This window comes from Rhipicephalus microplus, chromosome 3 (genome assembly GCF_043290135.1).
Source record: "Rhipicephalus microplus isolate Deutch F79 chromosome 3, USDA_Rmic, whole genome shotgun sequence".
Classification (NCBI taxonomy): domain Eukaryota; kingdom Metazoa; phylum Arthropoda; class Arachnida; order Ixodida; family Ixodidae; genus Rhipicephalus; species Rhipicephalus microplus.
In genome coordinates this window covers 95,248,830-95,273,595 of record NC_134702.1, presented here as the reverse complement: position 1 = coordinate 95,273,595, position 24,766 = coordinate 95,248,830, and the positions used below count along the sequence as shown (strand labels likewise).

The following is a 24,766-nucleotide window of genomic DNA, read 5'->3' as shown; positions in this document are numbered from 1 at the left end:
ATGGCCGCACTATCCCGGCCTTTTTCGACGTAGTTTGATAGCCTCCCAAATGCGCCTGCAAATCGCCAAATGGGCTCGCTTTCGTCGTGACACCCGTCGAACAAAATGCGTTAAAGAGACTCCTTCTACTACATAACATTTATGCAGTGTCTTTTTTTTTTTCAAAGCAGCTGCAAGTAACATCGTGGCTTTGTGGTAGGACACCCGCTTGACACGCTAACGGCCCAGGTTCAATCCTGAATGGGACCTAAAATTTCATTATTTTATTTGCTTCTTTCTTCGTTTTTCACTTACAGACAATTTTTCGCTCACAACCCATGGTACCGACGCAGACGCCGGAATTTCTGCGACGCGAGCTTTCTAATGCGATCACGTTAATATGCTTCTCAGTAGCGTAAGCATACCGCCGCGGTTGTATATTGGCTCAGGTACTCGGTTGCCGACTCGCAGTTCACGGGATAAAATGCCAGCTGTGACGGCTGCGTTTCCGATGGAGTCGGTAATGCTGTAGGCCTGTCTCCTCTTATTGGGGTGCAGGTTAAAGAACCCGAGGGGCTCATAATTTCTGGAGCACTCCACTACAGCGTCTTTAATATTCGGATGGTGGTTTCGGAAAGTTAAAACCCCAAATATTAATCAATCAGTACAGTCTAAGTATAATCGTTATTTTATAAAAGCTTCAAAGCATGTTACTATCACACATTTACAATAACGTGAGTATTGGTGTATGGTCGTAAATATCACGTACTGCTCTTGGACCTCTTTGTCCAGGACCATGCTACATGACTCTTCATGTGCGTGGGAAAGACTCAAGGTTATTTTTATTGTGGCTCAAATATCTCGCCGTCATTCTAGGAAGAAAGAACAGCGTTGTTTCAACAGTGCAGAGAGGGTAAGGTACTTATATATCTCAAAAAATGCGGTATGGCTACAAAATGCTGCTTGTCTTACGAGCTCATCTTACAAGTTTATTAGCTCGCATGTTCTTGCATTCCTGCGAAAATCGTGTTGTTGTATAGGTATTCAAACCTCTAGCTTAAGGTAAACCATAGTAATCTCAAAGAAATATTCAAGTATACATTTGTCAGTAAAAGAAAAATTATCTGCATGTGGTGTGGGTGGCTTCATTTTACAGTGATTAATGTGAGGTGGTTCCACTCCGCATTCATTTTTAGACGTACTTATTGAAAAAACTTATTGAGGCGCATATTTCGTGTCATCAGAAGCCTGTTTGAGCCAAAGAAGACGCTAATGCAAGTGTGTATCGGTCGGGCTATGTCAGGCATGCAGCGCTGTCTGCGACATCCGCACGCCCGCAGGAATTCTCTTTGCTCTCACTCCCTCTCCCATAGTAACAGCTGCCGGCACGCGTTCTTATCCTTGCCCCCAGAAACCACAGCATGTGGTCTGGTGGTGGTAGTGGTTAGAAGATGAGAAAAGGCACCTAATTTCTGCAACCCGGTCGGGACCACGGCGCAGTGCCTGATGTGGTGTGAAAGAGTGTAGGAGAGTGTAGGGGCAGTGCATCGGAGCTCCCTCTCTCAACGTTCACTCTCTCTCTTCCCTGCGCACCACTCTACCGTCCGATTGCGCCTCACTCTATTAAGCCTGATTCACATGCGAGCAACCGAGCGGCGGGAGGACGCGCGTACGCGCTTTCGTTTCACTTGCGCCGCGGCTACCGCTGTTCTTGCATGACGGTGCTGCTCTGGCAGGCAGTGTTGCCCGCAGAACACGCCGGCTAACCGCTGTTTTCAGTCGTCCCTAAAAGCCACGCTTTGCTCCAAGTATCCTTCCTGTGGCACTCTTGTACTGTGAGGTTCTTCATCAATAATTGCTCGACTTTGACGCGTCTATACACTGATTGAACTCTATGTAACGCGATGTTTATAATAAAAGAGCGTTTGCAGTCGGTTTGCATTTTGTTCTGGCTTTTTAACGTATAGTTCTTGTTGCGCCCTCATATAAGTGGCCACAAAAGAGCAAAAGCAAGAGTTTGTTGGTGTGGTTTTATTAGACAGCTTTTCCAGCTAGGTGATGGCTTAAGAGCTGCGAGCGTGTTTTACGCAGCACTTTCTCTGGTTCTCCGATTCATATTGCTCATGCTTTCAGCGATTGATTTTTAGGACGTGGAGTATAAACACCTCGCTAAATTGGTACCTAATTTTGTGTGCCTGTTCGCTTGAGTCAAAATAAAAGTTTGTTTAAAAAGCCTCAGTGGTAAGCTTCGGTCATGTTTTTGGTCACCCTGTGGCATGTGCGAGCACACTCTTCACCGGAATCTTCAGAATGGTCTACATCTCTTCTAGCACTCGTATTTGTGTGTTTTTACACTGAATAGCAAGCCTCTAAGGTTTTTCAATGATTCAGTTAACCACCTCAGACAGAGTTTCACCAATGGGAGGTAACATGGTATACGAGATACCCTCATTGTCCCTTTTCTTTGGATGCTGTATAATAAACTTGTGCGAGGCCCATATCGGGTACTACACAGCAATTCTTGTTTTAACGAGAATTTGCGTCTATAAATGCTGTGGGGGTGAGCAGGAAATCCTAAGTATCACATCAATTCACACAACACATTTTTGCCGTCAGAACACAGTAGAATTCAATTTGTAGCCTCCGGCCATGCATTTTATTTGCATGCATCTATCGGCACGTGTTGCCGCACTGGTGCTTGAAATCAACAGCTGGTCATTGTTATTCGCAACTTTCAGCTACGCTAGCGCCACCACACGGTAACCGGCGCAAGCTGTGATGTGGTGATAAAACGAAAACTTGCTTGCTAACAACGTGTCAACCGTGCCTCGTGGTCGTGGTGTTCCACAACTTCTTGCGCGTGCGGGAGCTGAAGCGCAATAAATTTATTGGTGCAAGGTTGCAGAACCTTTTCGCTTCAATATCGCGCGAGTAATACAAGATAAATCGCTTGTGCGGTGGGCTGCAAGGCTCAAACTGTCCCGCGAAAGACGTCCTCTGCAGCGTGCGTAGTTTTCTTTTCGGCTGACGACGGAAAAAACAATGGGTTATCTCCACCACATTGATATGAAGGTTGAAGTGTAGTGTGAAGTAAGCTGGTTGGCGAGATGGCCTGCAGTGTCGCATGTTTACCTGCGAAATGCCCAAGCACCGTGGTTCCCGATCTCTCTCGCAGCTCGTCAGCCGCTGCTGTTTTGAATAAGTGACATACTGGAGCACAAGCTTATTGGGTTAGGCATTAGTTTGCGTGATGAAACAATTGTAACCCATCTTCGCTGGCATGAAACTGGCGCCCTTGGTAAAAAGAATAGGAGTGGTAAAAAAACCGCCTGTAGTGCAAGCGGCCCTACGTCACCTGTCTCCCGTGTTGTTTACCGTTGTCGATATACGGCCGGGCGAATGCCGGACCGAGTGGATGACAAACTTCTGGCGTGTTTGACGCACGCTGGATGCCCGATCCGGCAGTGCGCTGTGACGGAACGTCACCGAAGCGGCTGCTACACGAGCGCGTTCGACATCAAATTTTTTGAAAGATCATACCGTGTGTCCCATACTTTATGCACTCTAGCATGAGCTGCTTCCTTCGTGGGAATTTCAATGCCGCGGAAAATCATCATAGGCGAATGCGGGGATAACCACGCAGAGAGAAATCTTGTCGCGAAGGCTCCGCGCAGGCAGGGAAGCACCGCATCGACAGCCATTTTGGTTACTTTGTGGCGCCCCCTATAGTCACCTAAAGTTGTGAATCTGTGCAGTGTATGTTGTGCTCGTGATCGGACACCTATATTTGCTCAGCCAGCCACGCATTCCGGCACTGAGTTTCACGAAGAGCAGATGGCTTGCAGTTCATGTGCCAAGACTCGCCGACAGCCTGAAAATTTGAACGCTGTACAGCGCTACAGGGGAGAGGAGAAGTGAGCCTGGGTTTAATGGCGAATTCCATTAGGAAAGCAGGAGCACTCAAAAGCATGCTGAAAGTGCTCTCTTCGGAACCGGCGTGTTGCAGTGGTCGAACAGGTGCATGAGCACTGTCATTTATTGGTAGAGCGAGAGTGCTTTTGCTGCGCCGAGAGCAGCCAGGAGCAGTTTGCAGTGCTCGTGCCTGATTTATATGTGGGGTTTAACGTCCCAAAACCACCTTATGATTATGAGAGACGCCGTAGTAGAGGGCTCCGGAAATTTCGACCACCTGGGGTTCTTTAACGTGCACCCAAATCTGAGCACAGCGTGCCTGAAAAGCGCAGTAGGCGCAGTGCAACGAGTCACGTGGTCCTAGAACGTCACATTCTCCGAAATTTTCTTCAGCGGCAAGTGTGGCGGCAATGGTAGCCACCGTGTGTAGTTTGACACCGCTGTTTTGTACGGGTAATGCGTCATTAGCGTCATTGCACCAACACACTGGGTATAAGAATAATGAAGAGCGCGTGGTTGACTGTTCTCACGAGCATTTTGCTGCTTCCAGACAGAGAATATGCCGGGGCTTGTAATGTTTCGAACACATGGTCTCCCCACTCATCACCCCCTTCACCTGCCCTCCGGCAGCGCGCCGAATTTCAGTGGCAGGTTGAGTGGCCCTGCTCCCAGTGCTCCGCTTGCCACTCCTCAAGGCCCTGCCCCTCTACCCCTGTTCCTTCAATTAATTTCGCCATTATAGTCAGAAATAGAGGTGTTGTTGAAGGGGAGAACAAAAATAAGGACCCCTGGGAATCCTTTATTTTCCCAAACCGTGGCAGCATGCTTCGCACCCCCTTGTTGTTAAGTCACGCCACAAAATTCCTTTTCAGAGTCCTGCATGCATGGAAAGCCACTTCTCAAGTCGACTGCCGTAGAGCCCGGCTTTGCTCTCTCGTACACGTGTTAACCCTATCAGCTGTGCACCGTGTCACCAAGTTTAATCTTTTGTCAAACCGCCATCATTTGCTGCGACAAAGAAGTACGTCGTGCCATGCTGCTCCTTCACGAGGGTGTTAACATGCGATGAAAATACAAATAAAAAAGAATAATATATAACAAAAAAGTCATGTGCACACATGTTACCCTGGCGGAAACTACCATGTTTACAGAACTTAGCCATCTAATCGAGAGTGATAGTTTTTGTTCTTCGAGTAATAACCTGGTATCCGGAAAGGCAAAAACAAAACAAAAATGGACTGCAAATATTGTAACTGTTAGCATATTCATCCTCTAAATCCTTGCATGGGACGCAAGCTGTGGTTAGAGAAGTAATGGTGTTACCGAACAATTTGACAGATAATAACACTCGTACTAACCACTAACACAGTAAATTTAATTTTATTTTGAACCTCAAAGTACAATGTTCACGTCACTGGACAAAAATACTCAAACGGGGGCTTGAAAGCATACGCTGGCCATCAAATTTGGCAGAGAGCAGTGACGCAGTCATAATGATTACACAAAACTGGCATAATAATGCAGAAGAGCGTGAATAATTTAACACATAGCTAACATAATAACGCAGAACGCGGAAAAGATTTACGTTAGCATTGCACACGAAAATTCATGAGTGCTCAAAGAAATAAGCACGTTCTAGTTAGCGTGACTTACTGCTACAACACTTTGGGATCATTAAAGCCAGAGGTCATTGTCCTCCTCATCAGCCAGAGAGTCAAACGACAGGGCGCTTGAACGACGAAGAAGGTTGATGTCACCCAACGGTTCAGAGGGCGTTGCAGTAGTTCGCGTCCACAGGTGAGGCATGCGCGAGGCAGCGGGATTCGATTCTCCGGCAACCTTGGCAAGCGCTGCACGGTCGATGTCAGCCTGTCAGCGGAGGCAAGCGTACGACGCCAATTAACTCTTGTAGCTACCTAGTATAGGTTCGGGTCATTGGTAAAGTTCGCAAACAATAATAATAATAATAATAATAATAATAATAATAATAATAATAATAATAATAATAATAATAATAATAATAATAATAATAATAATAATAATAATAATAATAATAATAATAATAATAATAATAATCTATCAGTAATTAGTGATTCTATTATGTATTGAGAATATTCGTGCTGCTAATATTTCTGTCGCTAACTTTAATTTATTCAGAATTCATTTATGAACCATGCTTAAATTGCAACCTTCGGCTAATATTCCATACTTTCTGTCGCTAAGCAACTTGCGGGATTTTTCTGTTTCCCACAACCTTCTAAATTGACATTGGCCCTAAGGCTATTACTGATGATTATACATGTAAATAAATAAATAAATAAATAAACAAATAAATAAATAAATAAATAAATAAGCAGATACATAAATAAAGCATAAATCGTCTTAGCTCATGGCATTGGGCTTTGGAGATCTACAGTACAATACCTGCCTGTCCTGCATAGAAGCGATTGCATACATTGCATGCATTGTGTCCGGTCACTCAAACTACAATACAGGAGTAAAGAGAGCCCAGCTAGTTGATACGAGTGCATTGTCGAATAGCTCAAATAACATACACAAACACCCACCCACACAAAAACACCCACTCACACACACGCAGGCGAGTGAGATATGTGACACAAGCGCATGATTTCAACTGCTGTATATGCTGTCGAAAAGACAACATATATACATAAAAACAACTGATCATTCGCAGTGACTCTCTTCAACAGCTAAAGCACTGGGCAGTTCACCTCCCCGCTTACAGCCCTGAAAACATACCCTGACTTAGCAAGCGCACACAGTATGTATATATGTTCTCTTAATAATAATAATGGTTGGAGCTCACCGTCCCAAAACCCTGTAGTTATTACGATGAACACCACAGCGGAGGGCTGCGGAAATTTCGACCACCTGGGGTTCTTTAACGTGCACCCAAATTTGAGCACACGGGCCTACAACATTTCCGCCTTCATCGGAGATGCAGCCGCTGCAGCCGGGATTCGATCCCGCAACCTGTGGGTCAGTAGCCGAGTACCTTAGCCACTAGACGACTGTGGCGGGGCCTCCCAGTAAAGTATATAGAGTAGAAGCCATGGATGAAAATTTGGCCTAGTTTCGAGAACGCCTCTCTGTTATTTGCCATGCGCACTAGCAGTAAAATTTCCGCAAGGAAAAAAAGAAAACATGGCTATCTTTCATCTGCTCACGTTCATAAATTGATTTTATTGTAAAAGTTTGAACAGTCAACATTGTTAACCACAGCCTATGTAAAGCACGGAGGTTATGAAAAGAAGTAAATCTTTTAATTATTCGGGGAGGGGTAGAAAAAGGAGCAAGCTAATAAGGCGCAACAGCAACAACGCCGGCGTGATTTCATTCGTCGTCTTCACCATCTTTCTGGGGCGTTCTTGTACCTGCCGTTAAGCCGCAGACGTACTGTCCAGTGCATACTCATAACGTCTCTCTCATAACAATGTTCGTAGAAGAAAGCCGTCTGCATGAGACGCAAACAATGGGCTTAACTTTTCGGGATGCCTCAAAAATATAGCGGAGATATTTAGTTCACTCGCGCTAGTGTCCAGACTACCAGTACGGACACGGTGGTCAACGGTTAAAAAGAACACCAGAGCGCGTGGCCACCACTCGGCGCCACCGTTTCGTAGCGGCTGAAACTAGTTTTGAGCAGGAGCAGTGATTCTCTTTAGTCGTCTAATGTCGCACTTCAAATCATGGCGCAGCGAACCACTTTCGCGCCGAAGGAGCACCTCGCATGGTGCTCACTCCACCTGTGAGAAACCAGTTGTTGCTGGTGGTAGCACCCAACTGCCCCCACGCGTTACTATGCTAACGTTAACACTGGCTGCCATGAAAATGTAAATGTGGTGGGTTCGCTTAAAGCTAAAGTCGAGAGTGCCCACAACAGGACGCTTCCGTACCTCAGAAAACCGGGACGAGTCCTTGAGAATGGAAGGCCTCCGCAATTTTGACTCCCGCGGTAGTGGATCCGAAATAGGAGGAGCACTTGGCTGCAAATAAAAGTCGTTGTAGTAGCGTTTATGTTAGCAGTTGTGACAGCAATATACTATGAATATTTGTTCTAGTGTGTCTGAGGGGCCATTTTGGGTTACAACCAAGGATGTTGAAAACAAAAGTGAGTGGAAGGAAGCTTTCATATACGTCTTGGCAGTGTGTGTGAAGCCAGCATTTTCCTGGAGTCTACTTGAAAAAGCATGGCTTCCCCACGTGATACTGAACCTAAGATTAAGTGCTTTGTTCTGCTAAGGTGAATGCTAGCCTAAAAATAGAAAGAGAAGCGGCAGCTTCTGGCGCAAAAAAATAATGCTGGATTTGTACAGGTAGCTTGGTCTTCAGTGATATTTGACAAGAATTCCCGTAATATACTTGGACACAATTTGAACAGTATCTATCTGAAGAAACTACCAGCAATAAATTTGTACGGCTTGTGAGCCGAACGCTGTTGTTCTTGTGCTTTTTGCTAACTTCTCATTGTGCCTAGAGTAACATGGCGGTGTTTTGTATTCACTTTTCGAACATAATTTTCACTTCAGCAGTTTTTAGATGTGAAGCTTCTTGTGGTCAAGCTCAATCTAGTGCGCGGCATAGATACGCTCACTGCGCATGCGCATCCTCTGCCCCTCTTTCTCCTCGCAACGCCGATGCAGGCAACGTCTGCTAGCGAGCTTCTTTGAAAGCACTGACTGGACCTTGAACTCCAAGGTAGTGCTGGTGGAATATTTCTTCTCTGCGTTGTTGAACAATAAACATTCGCAGCGTGCGCTTTCAATAAAACGGACTGCTGGTTTCTGTGCTCTTTCGGAGTCTTCTGTCTCTCATTGCCTATCAGCAGCAATAGGCATGTTCCAGTATGACACACCGGTCCAATAATGCAAGCTTTGCGCCTTCCAAAGTTTCTCTCCTGTGCAACGTCGTGACCAGAGCCAGCGTCATCGCCGCCGCCGGTGTAAGCGTTAGCGCCCGCTACTTCACACCCACACATGGTTCTTTTCAGCGAAAGGTGGTGCAAATGTTTTTTGTAGTAGTGTCTCAATCTTAAAACCTGAATGTTTGCACCATTAAAGGTACTTGCCTTGCCTATAACTAGCAATCTTATCGCGGGCTTTCAATTATATATCCATGGCAAAACACCCTTAAGTGTGCAGACTGGTTTGCAGCGCAGGTACTTATTGCCGCCGACCGAGGGATCGGGCGTTGAATGGAATGGACAGGTCGTCTTCGTCAACGAAACCTTCTTGTTCTAGGTTTTTTTGTCATCTGGCAAATAAAATTATACCAAAGTCCTTTTTATAGAGGAAATGACGTCAGTGGATTTTCGCTACACAACGGTATAAAACATTTTTGTATTTGCAAAACCTATTCCATATTAGACCTTATTCTGGGGCTACACTACCATCTTATTGGACACAACTTCAATTATCAATCGGCGGAAGATCCAGAAGTTTTGACCGGAACTTCATACTAGGGACAGCATAGATTTGCCAGTATATACATTTGCCGGCAGGTATTGCGGATCACTTGAACTTGCCTGTGACACCAGAGCGGTAATAAATACCACTGAGGCACGTCACTTCCTCGTCGGCTTGTCGTCTTTCGTCGATGGGTCGGAGCCGTGCCGCTGAATCTGGGCGTGAAACGGGAACTTCATGCAGAGCCTTATACTTTATTATCACGGAGGTAGTTGTAATGTATTGCAAAAAGCCTTCGTAACTATTCCTAACAATTACCTGCTTTTTCTAAGTTTAGGAAACTGTGGCGCCAGCTATTACACGTTCGTTCGGGTGTGTAAAATAATCGAAGACGTTCAATTGTTTTTATATCGTATCTTGAAATCAAAACCACCGTTACCACTTAAGGGTAGTGCTCTCTTAGAGCCATAGACAAACGTCCAAAAGACACTGACGAAACTGACAGAAGCTTATTTTATGTTCATCCATAATTGAACATTAAAGGCTTCATTGACATGATAATGCGCAATTAACTAGCGAGTCTTTGCTTCCTATTCCACATAAAAAACCTCTTGGATATAACACAACAACGTCAGTGGAAGAAAACAGCATAAAAAGTAAAATCACATTGCGCCTAACTCGAAGATTTTGTTACGGCGAAAACCTTCAGTGGCTTTGTTGGCAATCCAAACCACAATACTTGCCCAATTTTTTTTTCAGAATCCTACGGGCTAGCAGATGTATTGTACGTTTCCGTCTAAAAGCCCCTGTGTCTTCGGAATGGTAATTCCCCGTCATGACTTCACCATGCGACGTCACGAGAACTTTACATACTGCTAGAGCTTGTGACGTCGTATGATGACTTCATCACGTGACAAGTTTGCTTTGTTAAAGGTTTGTGGGTCCGTGGAGACACACGAAACACGCGCAAAGCTGTATTGACCCGATGGATTAAACTGGGATTCGAGCCTGCGGATTATGTACCACGTCACCATACGTCAGCCCTTCCCGTGTTCTCGCTTCGCGGTCCGTGTGAACCGATTTGTGAAACGACGGAAACCCAAATCGTAGTAGGGATCATCGGAGACCAATGCCCAAAACCTCGCTTGTATACAGTAAATTCTCCCCCGTGGAAAGAATGATAGTTGCGGAGAATAGAAATTACGTCACAAGTCACGTTAACGATCTGTCCACGATAACGTCCATCGTGAGACAGCTTTGGGCGCAGAGAAAAGCGGTGGCATGGGGGGAGGGGTGGGGGGCTCGGGAAAGAATCAATTGATATAAAACTGACTTTTTTGTTTAAGTTCACGCATTGTGTGGTAAACATCACCCGTTTTGCAACAGTTCACTGGTACTATGAAGGCGTTAAAAATTTAGTGTACCGACACAGCCACTACACGGCAATACCACAACAACCATAACAACCAACCCATGCGCTGACTACTTTTAATACGACACTAGTGATGGTTGGATTAGCGTATCTTTGTTTGACTGCAAAATAGGATGGTCCAAGCTTAGAGTTTTTTCAAATTAACTAGAGGGTACTCTGGCAATGCGATCGTTGAGCGACCATGGGAATGATGGGCAGCACACGGATTTGCCTAGTCTTCGTACTTGCGGACTGCAAATCGCACTCTGTGGCTTCGTTTAGTGTTCTGTTTCTGTTGTATTTTCAAAGAGAGAATGAGCCCTTCTGAACTTCGTGACCCAGTTTGAAATGGTAGGCCCAAAAGAATAAGGTGGTGAAGCACAACCGCTGAAAATTTGCCGATCTTTTTCATGAGAAAACAGCGTCAAGCCACGCGAGCACAAATAAAGCCAGAAGGATAGGAAGATAAGACAAATCAGTGCACTACCCATCATTCCCATGCTCACTGCATGAAGCGCCGTGCGTTGCAGCTCCCATAGACACTAGTGCCTGAGTTCCCTCTAATGTGTATTTATGAAACTCTATGAGTCCAGGAACTTAAAAATAAGTTTTGCTTCTTTGTTTTAAGAACGGTAGTCGGCAAATTCCACGTACCTCGCTGTCATTTTGCAATGAGACGATAGAATCCCGTTTTTGTTCCACACTGAGGCTGATGCTGACCCTGTAGAGAAAGAGAAAAAAAACATGCCGCAGAAATTCGTTCCACTGACGCTGTCCTAATGACCTCCGAAAACGAGTTGAAGAATTTTGCGGAGAAAATTACTTTTGTTTTTGCAATTTTTCGTAAGACCCGGAAGGCTGCAGTGGATACATAAGGAACCGCGATGACCTACATATAAAGGTTACAAGACTGCTGCATATTCTTTTTCGAAGCAGCCTACACTGAGACGCAGTACAGTGGCTTTGTGAGGCTTCAATTTCATAGGGCGTATAGGATACCTCAATTTTGTATTCCAGTAGTGAATTCCAAAATTTAGTAACGTTTGCTTTTGGGCTAGTTGCTGCATAGCTGAACTTGCATTTGTGGCACAAATGTTTGGACAGGTGCGAAGAAGACACGCAAGACAGAGACAAGCGCACACTCGCAACTATATTTTAATCTTCCGATGGCCTAGCTTAAGAACCCTCCAGCATGCGTGCAACCGCGTCTTACGTGTCTTTCTCATCCCTGTATAAACATTTGTGCCATCAAGTGAAGTTCAGCGAATGTGAAATCATTCGAAGACAGATGTCTTCGGTAATGCAAAATTCAACGGAATGAGCAAGTAGGCTTGCCAAGGTGGCGGAAGACACATAATGGCGGCTGTGGGTTGCCATTATGTTCAGCCGACAGAGAGAAATGCTTTTGCAGGCATTTACGACGAGGTATTTGAAAGGAATTGCACACATACCCCTGCATCATTGTCAAATGACGGAAGTACAGTTCATTTGCCCTGCTTCAAGCCGTTCTGCGAAAGCCATTTTGTGCTGTTTTGCAGGATGCATGTGGCGCTGTGCTGCTGGGCTTCAGGCCACGTGTTCAACTGCAGCCGCTGCATGCCGCTCTATTTCCATCGGACCGAAACGCCGGGCGTGGGCGGACTTTAACTAGAACCTAAAAATCCTACCGATAACAGTTATTCTGTTAATAGTTAGATTTAACCTCATTGACTGTCGCGCTGTTTTACTAAGCAAGAGTTAGTGGGTTTACTTATTTATTACATTTTTTAGGCGGTTCCCTTTGTAGATCTTGTTTTTTTTTGCTTTAGCTAGTATCAATAAAGAAGCCAGAAGTTCTATCGCGGGGGGTGGGGGGAGGAGGTTCAACCACACGTTATGTGTGCCCGTGAGTTCGCTTGTATGTCTGCGTATAAATAAAAAAGCGAAGTTTTAAGATTTCGAGGGGGCCGGGAGGAGGATTTCTACCACCCAACACACCCCCTGGCTAACATCGATTTTCGCTTCGGTACTTTATCGCAGTCCAGAGAATTCTCAAAACTGTTCTTCTGCCCGTGTCATGCTGAAAAAAAAAGTAAGTTCTTTTTTCGTTCATACTGTCGCGGGGCTGACGGTTCGTAGCCGTGCATAAAAAAACTTGACGTTGTTTACGCCTAATAAAATGCTTCGACTTACGTCTTCCTTCATATTTCTAAACTTTTTGGAGTGCTCATATCAGTCTCTTAGCTCAATTTTTTTTCGAGGATTTTCTCTTGTTTCTAGCTCCAATCTGTCTTTCTTCAATTATCCCTGTAAGCATTATGTTTACAAACTCCATGGCATTATTGTTTGGTGAATCATTGTTGGTCTTACTTTAACAGCCCTGCATATTTCTATCACACCGCAAAACTTGCCTGCACGTTGGTCCGGCTGCGGTCGAATCTGATGGCCCTTCAGTGGTTGCTGTGGCGGCCCCCTTGTGGACTGCAAGGGCGACTGTTTCCATTGGTTTTGGCCGTGCTTCAGAGCCAGTATGGTACCTGGAGCTTTCGCTTGTGGTCTGTTGGTCGGCCGGTGGTGGCTCGCTTCTGCTCAAGGAAACACTGCATCAAGGAAAAGCATCGGCCAGATTTTGTAGAAGTCATGCTGCTGATGAACAAACGAGTTGTTAAAACTCGTGCGGCATCCGAGTGATATGGCGATTCAATGCATTTTAGGTTTGAATGGTCTACCTGCCCGCGTAGCTTGGGCAAACGTAACGTACCGTTCGACCACCCCACGAGTTTATGTAGTAACCACTCATCCTTCGTCCGTTTTCGTGCGTGCATGAATGCGTCCGTAAGCAATTACGTATACGTGCTTGCTTGCAATGCAAAGCAATCCGCAGCTCGTCTTTGGCAGATCAACTCTGGGCTGTCCACCGAGTCCGCGAGGCGGCTGAGGAGCTTGGCATCTCAGTCCCCACGTGGGAGCTGCCCGCAACACAGTGATCTGTGTTTTGGAGGACCAAATAAAAATTTATCCAATCCAATCCAATCCAGCACTTTAATCAGCACTCCGTGGCTAACAGCACGTTTTGCCTGGTGGCTGCTTGGTGAAGAATTCGCGGAAGAACTTTTTACACCACTATTCAAGGCAGTTTTGTTAGTTACAGCCGTGTGGTTAAAAGGCGAAAGACATCATTTACGATGTTTTCTATTCTGCGAGTCCAGCGTTAAGATGCTCAGACACACAGTGGAACTCTGAAATCTGACCAGATCTACACCGGGGGCTTTCAAAAAAGATTTCACTTAAGTGCCCCATCGCATCGTCGACTCGATTCTATTGGCACTATCTAACTTTTATTCATTGAGGAGGATTTCCGCCCTACATGAGCTGTTGCAGGAGAGTACTAAAGCCGACGTCACAACCTCAGCAGTGCATCTTTTACGGGGTTACGCGCACTAGCAACAGCCCCGAGAGGACTTTAGGGGCGCCAGGGGAGCCTTGAGTGAAAAGGTTTATAGGCGCACGAAATGCCATGGATATCATGCGTGAAAGAACTTACCGCTCTTTATAGTAAACTATACAGGGTGCCCCACGTAACTTTAGCCAAAGTTTAAAAATATGCCGGAACAGGTAATTACGACGCCACCAAAGGTATGTTGCTCACCGTTGCCTGGAGTTAGTCTATTTTTTGTGTTCTCAATTATAGTTAAACTAGATCTGTTTAATTGACTACCTTTTCAAAGAACGATGATGGATAAAAAATTTCAATAAGTAAGTTGTAAATTGGTTCGCAAAACGTCCAAATAGATTGTTTTGAACTTTATATCTCTTAAATATCAGTCTTTTTCCGCTAATTACAATCATCCACGATATACAAAAAATTACCACTTGACAAACCCGCTCACGCGTCAGTGCGCACGATGATTCTAGTGCTCCCTGACGTTTCGCGTACGAACGACACGCTTCTCTCGCACCGGTTAATGACAGCAATAAGCCGTCACAGAGGTTATCGTTTTTGTGGCCGATAGCAAAACGAGTTCATCGTAAAGCCACCACCTTCGTTGCGGCCCTGTCGAGACAGCAAAGTGGGGCAAATGCTATGGTCGTTCGTACGCGGAACGTTAGGGAGCACTAGAATCACGGTGCGGACTGGCGCCCAAGCGGGTTTGTCACGTGGTATTTTTTTGCATGTCGCGGGCATTTGTAATTAGAAGAAAAACACTAATACCTAACCGGCATAAGGTTTAAAACTGTCTAATCCGACGTTTTGCAAACCGATCTACAACTTTCTCAATGAAACATTTTATGTACATTCGTTAATTGAAGAGTCAGTTAATTAAACATATCTAATTAAACAATAGTTCAGAACACGAAAAATAGTATAATTCCAGGCAACGGTGATCAACAGGCATTAGGTCGCGTTGTCATCGCGTGTGCCGGCATAGTTTTAAATTCTGGCTGAAGTTACCTGGAAAGCCCTGTATATTATAGGACTCTAAACCATAAAAGATTTTGTTACAAAACACAAGGCAAACAGACAAGCCTTTCCAGTTGGCTCGTCGTTTTTGCATGTGACTCAGGGCGTCCCTGGGATGGCAGACACCCGCTATGGCAAGCCAGCCCCCGAAGAAGGCGCTAGCCTTCGACGTTGTCGTCCTCGAGGAGACTAGTCCCGAAGACGTCATGGACACGAGGTCTTTCATAGTACGGATCAAAGAGGTCTACTGTGTACAGCACTTTGGAGGCCGGAACTACAAAGTCACTGTTAACAGAGAAGCCGTCCTGGCTCAAATACCAACACGTCACAACTCATCATCAGAAGAGAGCACGTTGCTGTCATGCCTGGGGGGCCCCAAGTCACTCAAGTGACTGTTCTGTTCCTGCCAAGCCATTCCCCAGTGAGGTCCTCGTGCAAGCATGGTCTCCCTACGGCAAGATGCTGCACATCAGCAGAGGACTTATGGGGTCACGCCCAACCGTGACCACTGGGACGTGATACCTTCGGATAGAAATGAAGAGATCGTCGCCTGTGCCCAACTACCTCATGGTCGCGGGCCATCGAGTAACCTGTGACTATGAAGCAATTCAGCGGGTGTGACGTTCATGCGAAGACAATGGGCTCTTTTGTATGAATTGCACATCTCCGTTTTGAGGAAGGTACGGCGTTTATGGCCATGAGGAGAAAGGCTGTTTGCTGTCAAGTCACAGTTGTGGTGCCCTGCATGCCATCATCGCCTGCACCATCAGGTTGTCGTATTCAGAGACGGCGTCCAAGAATTACGCGGCACATAAACCAGCAATGCAGTCCAAGAACAAGAACGGCGCCTCATCGACGCCAATCCTGGATGCCAGGACGAAGTTTGCCTGATTGCGACGCCACACCAGACGCCACACCAAACGCCCGCAGTGTCTTTAGCCAGCCCGGACCAGGCAGACCCTCAAATTGCGGAGGATTCATTCAACAGCCCACGACTAGTGGTCATTCACACAGAACCACAGCTCGAGCCTTTGCCAGAGAAGGCGCCTCTCTTCGAACACGTCACAGATAGCGATGCGGTATTTGACGCTCACCTCTTGGCTCCCACCTTCTGTTAGTCGTCCTGTAATTGAAGCGACTTTTTCCCAAGGGGAGGATGTTTCCATCTACGAGCACTTGAACAGCACAACGAGTGAGATGGCTTTGCAGATTGACGATGACAGCAATCAAGGCGATATCAGCCGGGAGAGTTTAGACGCGTTAGTACCGTCTTCTCTCAAGAGCCTCGGCATCAAGCGCAATCGAATATCCAGCAGCGACTCGGAGGCCCCCAGCAGGGGCATAAGTCCCCTGTGACCTTTGATGCGACCCCGGAAGCCTCGTGCTTCTGGTTGGTCACCTGGTCGTAAGGAGTGACTGAGCCAGTTGCGGGGCGTCCGCCTCCCGCGTTTGTTAGAACTGAGTATCGTCTAGTATCAAGGTTAGTGTCCACAATGGCTACCTCACTGAATATCATTTCATCGAACGTGAAAAGTTTTCGCTGTCCGACAAGGCAAGCCAAGGTGATTAGTGTAGCCCGTGCTGCAAATTGTAATGTTTTCTTGCCTGCGGGGAAATGAATATGTTCTCGCTATCCGACGAAAAGAATTTTTTTCCTGTTTTAATTATTAACTTGGATTGCTATTTCTCTTTCGCTACAACTCGTTTTACGGGATTAGGCAACATTATATAATGGGTTTTATTGGGGGTCACAGTGTCGGTAGAATGCTGGCTCTAGATTTTACCTACTTTTTCTTTTCGATTGAAGATACTCTGTGTGTTGGCCCCTGCAGAAGCCAGACACTCTAATAGTTTTTTTCGATATTAGGATGTTTTTTTTTTCTCCCGACGGTCGACACGTAATTCACATTGAAACGTCAACTGTGTGCTAAATACACGAAGCAATGTACAGTGTCAATTTTTATGAAAAAGAACACGGTAGCACGTGGCCTGCACGCTCCGGCGGCTGCTGGCAGCGCAATCATGTGGGATCGAGAGCAACCACACTCTTCTTTCGTGTCATCTCGCGGCGAGCATAACATCCACTCGTTGCTGATGTGGAACCAGCGGCAAGATTGCGACCTCCTCCCCCTTCAAGGCGATTACGCGAGAGCTGGTAATCGCCTTAAAGGAGTAGGGGTCGCAATCTCGCCGCTGGTTTTATATCAGCAACGAATGTTTTTTTTTTTTTTTGCTCTCGTTTACAAAATGACAACGGCACGACCCTCTTACGAAGGGAGATTGTGTTTGTACGCCAACAAGCATACCCTCACGATGTTTAAACCATAGAATTTCCCAAAATTAACCACAGAAAACTATGATGCTGAGATCGTTCAGCCACCCTGGGAATGAAAGGTAGTACGTGAATTGGCTTTAACTTCATACTCATGGTGTGGTACACACCCGTAGCTCCACTTATTGTTGTGTTTTGACACTTCTCGGAAAAAATAATACCTCATTGTTAGCTTCGTGAACTAATTTGAATTGGTAAGCTTAAAATGTTCAGGTGGTAAAATGCAAGTGCTGAATATTCGCTGATTTTCGTCTTGCGTCAAAGGATTTCCAGGCCACGTGAAGTCAAATGGAGCTGAAATAACGAATAATGGGCAAATCCATGCTCTACCCATGATTCCCATGCTGGCTGAAGGGCCGTGCGCGACAGCTCCCGTGGACACTGAGCGCCTGAGTTCACTCTAGTGAATTTGGGGAAAACTTACTGGTTTAAACAAGTGCGAGAAGCATAGAAAGTGGTAGGAAATCTCGCAGAGTCCCTTGCGCTGCGCCCAAGACGACTCGGTGGACTTCAGTCATTGTAATAATCTTCCCCTGCCCACCATCAAAAGCTTTCTACACCTAATAGGGTTTTGTACCTTCAATAAAAGAGTGCTTTATTTATCCAGTTCCAGGATCCAGGGCACTGCAAGCTTTGTGCCAATCGCCATGGTTTTGCACTGCCTCCGTGATTGGTGGTGCGATCACGAAAGAAGTAGTACAAAGGCACAATGTCGCGTGATGACATAAGAATGACGTAATGAATGCGTAATGGCGTCAAAGATTTCGTGATCTTTGATGTCGTTATGGCGACATCATCACGTGATGGTGATTTTTGGCTTCACTCGTGTAGCCGCCGACGCCGATGATCAACGAGGCCTACTTTTCGGCCAAAATAAATGAATGATGTTGAAATATCAAGGCATCAAACATAGACACAACAGAATAAATTACACCATTAATGCCCACTAACAATGAAAAACGACCGGAATGCATCATAAATTATGTAGGGCTAAGCATGGGTAAACGGCGAAAAAGAGGAGACACAAAAGCTATATTGGTGTGCCCAGAAAAGAAGTAATACCTAACAGTCCGGTACGTGTGGTGGCCTGCGAGGGAGGCAACTGCTCGTGCACTGATTTATAGCAATTTAAACGACAGTTGGCTCACGCATATGCTGCTAACATTACCAATATGCCATGCCTCAATCATCAGACGCGTTTCTTCATTTGTGTGTCTCTACAAAACTGTATATTGGCCGACTGTTGGCGTGCACTTTTACTTTCTAATTGTTAAAGATAGACTACATGGTGAGCTCCCAGTTGAAATCGATAAAGGCGGCCGCAGCGTTTCATCTCCGCTTGAGCCGTGACAGGTGGCGGCGGTGGCGCGCTTTCACTCGAACGGGGGACATAGTACGAAGGGTGGGACATTGCTATCTTAGTATACTTTACGCACAACATGTAGCGTGAGGGACGAGAGAAGAGGTGAAGGCGGCCGATTCAGCCGGGCCGATCTCGTCACTTCGAACTGCCGAAGCGGACAGGCGGCGACGCCCCTGCCATCGTAGCGTGCTCGTTCTCCGGCTCACACCTCGAATTATGCATGAGACGCGCGAGAGAGGAGGTGTGTTGACTGTCGAAAATGATGATGATTATGATGATGTTGATGATTGTTGTGGTGGTGGTGGTGGTGATGGCGGTGATGATGATGATGATGATTATGACTCTACGACAGCACGGGGTAGCTATAGAAAAAAATTGGCCCCGTATCTGCATGGTTCACTGCAAATGTCGTCAAGAGACGATAGTCTTGCGTACGGAGAGATTGAAAAAAAAAAACGTGTATTTGATGTTCTGTGCGAGAAAATCGATTGTATTCTGGAAACGCTGCTTTAGAGAGTCTCTATCCGTGCAGCGAAGACGAACGAGCGCATCGAGGCACGTTTGACACGATGGCACTCCAACAGTTAGCTCCGAATACGAATAGCTCCGAATAGCTCCGAATACGAAGTTAGCTCCGAATACGCCACGTGCGTGCCCACGGAGAAAGATGCGTGCCGGTCTCGGAGGCGATAAGGTGTAGAACGCAAAGCGACGGGCAAGTGCCACAACCGTGTCGTCTTAGCTAAGGTCCCTAGAAGAAACAAGTTACTTGTTTCATCTAGGGACCTTTGTCTTAGCAAAGCATTGGAAGCACATGCTTTTTTGAGCATAGCGTTGCACTGTCAGCGCAGCATGATAAACGCTACAGTCCTTAGAATTATTTATGTGTGCCTTCTCTAGTATAAAGACACACATACAAAATATTGTTGTGTTCTAATGGTGCCTCAGATATGCTCATTGATTGCTTTTTAATTTATAATCGCATAGGTATGAACACTGAAAGTTGACAAATATTGGTGGGTGCTGTGAGGGTTGGCCGTTTGGGGTATCGCTTGGTGCCGTTTGGGGCATCGGTATGGCAGACAAACAGACGAATGTACAGAGAGACAGACAGACAGACCAAAACTTTTGTGTCTAAATAGCCCAAGAAAAACTGTAGCCTTTAAAATTGCGCATCAATTGTCCTCATAGTCACCATCTCAACAAAGTTGTGTATGGTGCTGTTTCAGCATATGTTAGCCAGTGCGGTTCCACCCTCGAACCTTGAGTCAGCATCGCCTTGGCTTAGATGTGTCTGGGGTATACTCACTGTGTTTCGCTGATTTGCCGAATGCCGAAGGCACCGCTTTGAAGACTGAACATGCGGATGGTGTCGTCGTACCAAATGCGAATCATGGTGTCCACGAGGCACGCGAACAGCACGGATGCGGGGCCCTCGGAGAGCACCAGACCAACCAGGAAGGCGAGCAGTGAGACGCTGAAGAAGAGCCACCGCACGTGCAGGCCGAACGAGACGCCCACGTTGAGTGACATCCGCTTCAGCAGGTCGCTCAGCTGGCTCTTGGTGCGAACAGCGAGCGAAAAGAGCGCCGCCGCCGTAAGCACGTCGTGCTGCGAATAACGCCAATAGGGAACTCTGCAAAACTCTGAGGTAAAGGATTACGGCCACTTTATCGAGGGAAGATACCTGATGAACGTCCCAAAAGCACCATATGAACATGAGCGACGCCACAGTGAAGGGCTCCCGAAATTTTGACAACCTGATGAGGGAAGCTACCTCCGTACTGTCTATCACTTCTACGAAAAGTAAACTAAAACAATAGCGCGTGCAAACTTATGAACCTTCTGCTCATTTCTTACGAGATGACACGCGCATGACCACGTTCGTTTTTTTTCCTGATCACAGCTCGTCATGGTATTGCGATTTTTGTTGATGTCAGCCATATAGTTGTCAGTGAGTACATTAAAGCAAGGTTAATTGATTGATTGATTCATTCATTCATTTATTCATTCATTCATTCATTCATTTATTCATTCGTTAATTTATTCATTCATTGCAGTGAGTGAACAAACAAGCAAGCGAGCTTTACTGTCAATGGAGTATGCTAGGTTGACGTTTAAGCTTCCAAACAAGGGGAGCTCTGTTCCATTGATCTCGAGGTGATGTGTTGGTCATGATACCTCGTTTCACAGGCTGTGTGCGCAACATAGTTGAAGCAACTGACATTAGGCCCCCTTTTCATCCCCCGCCACGAACACTTTTAATGACACCACCAATCCCTCCTCCACTACATCATTTCACGCTTCATCAGGATGGGTGCAATGTTTTCACTCGGTTTTGACAGCATTTGATGGTGTACGTATAAACGCGGTATGATGTCATCGCAAGCTTTCTCCGAACTACAGGGACATGGGCCGGCTCGTTTGATGTCTGCTTCAGCCGCTTTCGTCGCCGCCGATCGTGTGCTTCTACCCACGTGTAAAACCTACGATGCGTGGGGTATCTTATCAATTTGGCCTTTATGCGGAACGTGATGGTGACGGGAAAAACGTGTCGAATGTGCCAATATAATTGCTATCACAATATAATATGCGCATTGCTAAGCCTGAAATCGCTGCACATTCAAGGCTCCTCAACGAAAATGTGAACTGTGCATGCAGGGTTGGCCTGAGCAAACATTGAGCTCACGCTAATGTCTCTAGAAAAACTTAGAAAAATTATTTGACGACATGGCGCAGCTATGGAGTTTACAGCGTTCGGCATGCATCGATCAACACACAGAGTAGTAGCGTGCGACGAAATTGTCGTCCGCTTCCAAACGGAGCAGCGGCAGCAGCACCATGGGCACGAACCCCGCAAGAGCCTTGGGCAGTGTGCCCCCACCCACCAGCTTAACGGGAGAAAGGCCGCATAAAGGTGGGCGCCCTGCAATGGTGGCCCGGCAAATGAAGATACAAAAAGAACAAATTGAAGCAGAAATTGTTTCTTCTGGGACGTCAACAAATCATTCGTCATGGTTATTCCAAATTCTATCAAAAAAACTCTTGGTTCATGACTTGAAAAAGCTTGTAAAAGGCGACGTCACCGCATAAAGAACACGGGAGAAGGTGCCGCCAGAAACTGGCGCATTTTATTCGAGAAAGCGCTAAAGCATAGGAGGGTTAATACCGGTATAACCCGAAGGTAGCGACAAAAAGGTAAAAGAACATATGAGCTGCTTCTTCAAAAGAAAAACGCGATAGCACGATTTGGTCCCGTTTGCATCGCCTTTTTCGTGGCCAGCCATATCCACGGTGGGCACCTCGACATCGTAGCGGAGCTTTAAAATCTCTTGGGTATCTACAAAAAACTATTGTCGCCATAGCTTATCAGCCGCGCCATCTGGTAAAGACAGTCTGCTCAAACGCTGGGTCGAGTTTCCTGGCGTGACGCAAGCCGAGTACGAGCTACGAAACGCCCGCGCTTTCTACTGGTGGTGCCACAGCCAGTTTGCACGCTAGTTCTGTCGCTGTAGATTGGACGTTTTAGATGCGGAGCATCTTATACTCGCACCTTGTAGTGCGCCGTCCGCGCCGTCCTCGCCGTCCGCACCGCTTCTCGAACATTCGACAGCTGACGCGCGCGCATGCGCCGTCGCGCCGTCGCCCACTCTTCCACCATCTGTGCATCCCTTCCTCCTCTACACACCGCGCGCGCTTCACTCCTCCACCATCTGTGCACCCTTCCTCCTCTACACACCGCGTTCGACATCTACAATTCTCCTGATTCTCCAGTGGACGCGCATGTGGCGTCGCGCTTCGAGAACATTCAACAGCTGACAGTGCATGCGCCGTCGTGCTGTATATATACTCAAGGTCGGCGCTCGCTCGCTCAGTTGCCGCTCGTCGGTTGGTTTGTACGGCGCGTCGACGTCCAAGGTCGCGGTGAAATGAATTCCAACGAATCCACAAACACAATGATCGACGTCCCTTCGACCAGCGCCGCCCTTTCGCATACGTGTGTACGTGTTCACTCATTTAACACCCCCTCCTACAACCACGTTAACCAATTTAGCCATCAACCCAAGTAAGTCGCAATTTAACACCCCATTTCACAACCACGTTAACCAATTTAGCCATCAACCCAAGTAAGTCGCACTTTAACACCCCGTTAACCAATTATATGGTCCGCATGCTCCTCAGTGTTCTCCCGAGGGAAGCTGCGGGCAATTTTTGCATGGTCTGTGACAGGCTGTGGTTCCACTTGTGAGGGATAAGGTTCGGGCAATCACGGCAACTTAAATAATCGTTGTCGAGACTGACGAAGACATTTGCAACTTGAGTTATAAGGCTTTAATGCCACGAAAAAAAAGAAAAAAAAAACGATAAAGAAGCTTGGCGTGTTACATGGCAACAGCGACGAACTGCCTTAAGTACGAGCACGACACACGTTCTCGAAAGACAAGGTCTGACGCTTAGCGTAGTCCCCCACTGCACTACACAAGGTTTGAAACACTTCACCGTGTGACGTCGAAGGCAGATGAGTCGATGCGTTGCGTTGCGTCTTACGCCGACATCAGCGATGCCTCAGGCATGGTCGGAGCGGAGCGTGAGGCAGAGTCGATGTGTGGCAAGCACGTCCCGGACAGCCAGTAGGCCCAGGTCTGGAAAACGCCCGGATCCGAGTACAACGGACCGGCGCCGGCTGCTGGATCACACGGTAGAAGGGAGCCAGGCTCGTGCGGACCACAGGCACAGGTAGGCTTCGGGACCACGACCCGACGAGCGCTTCAGCCTGCCACTGTTTCGTTCCGATCCTTCTTCTCGAACGCCCCGTCGTCGTCTTCCTCTTCTCTCTCCCCATGGCTTGGCTTGACTTTGACGACACGATTCCGCCTTTTCCTTGTCTCATCGTCATCTTCGTCGGCGTACGGCACAGCACAAACTCACAAACATCGCGCACCAGATGAACCTACCGCGCATATCACGACACACTCTATTTTGTCCACACCAAGGAAAGACCTAACATCAACCAAAAAAGTCGTGGTAAGCCCCTAAGGTTAACCAGCTTCACTGTTACTTTTTTTTACTTTTGCACGGATATGATGAACTTTTCTTTTTTTTATCTAAACAGTTTTGAGCGCTGGCGTAGTTTCACTTGAGTTACATTGCAGCTCATACAAAATGAATTTTATTTTTTCTATTCATCACGCTTTCTCGCTTCCGCGCCACGCCGATTTTTTGCTTACAATTAACGACGCCGACACCCAAATTTCACCAGAACGAGCTCTTCAACGCCTTAAACATAATTTTGCCGTAAGCAGGGTGACCCGGACAGAAGACAAAAAGAAATGGACACAGACAAGCACTGACTGACAAGAGGCCTCGGCTTCTCTACATAATGAAGTGCGATTTTCGAATGATATAATTAAATGAAATCTTTTCGCAACATGTAAGCGCAGCTCGATCATCTTTTTGTACTTATAAACTTCATGCTTGTGAAAGGAAAAAGACTTGTCAGTCAGAGCTTATCTGCGTTTGTTAGTTTTTACTCATCCTTCTGAGTCACACTACGCTGAGCAAAATTATGTTTCATTGCCAACTTGTCCAGCTTGCCTTTATGATTTTTAGACGTCATCGCGTTCAATATTGTTAATCTGAACTGCAAACTACTTTATCGCTTCCTTCACGAAACCTCGTGGTTAAGCTACTTCAGTGTCCTGCTGAATAAGTGAAGAATCTCTTACGCAAATGAAGCGATTTCAAACGTTGTCATGTTACTTTGATACTTCAGATCCACATTTGTTTAGATTGCACATCACCTTCACTTTTTCCACTAAAAGAAAAAAAAAGACGTTCACCTGCGAGCATGTTTTCCTTCAAAGTGTTGGCACCGCGTAAAGCGTGTGGCGAGATGTAATTA

The 24,766-nt window shown here is 46.4% G+C and overlaps 1 protein-coding gene across 1 annotated transcript; it reads right to left on the bottom strand.

The window, feature by feature from the left end:
- Positions 1-5,252: 5,252 nt before the first annotated feature.
- On the bottom strand, positions 5,253-24,714 carry LOC142802876 (uncharacterized). The gene is made up of 7 exons (XM_075887950.1): positions 24,705-24,714; positions 21,645-21,790; positions 20,174-20,475; positions 13,119-13,307; positions 11,383-11,449; positions 7,809-7,898; positions 5,253-5,760 (listed from the first exon to the last, which is right to left on the bottom strand). Exons 1-7 carry the CDS (start codon positions 24,712-24,714, stop codon positions 5,566-5,568), a joined length of 999 nt encoding a protein of 332 aa, XP_075744065.1. The 3' UTR covers positions 5,253-5,565.
- Positions 24,715-24,766: the final 52 nt, after the last annotated feature.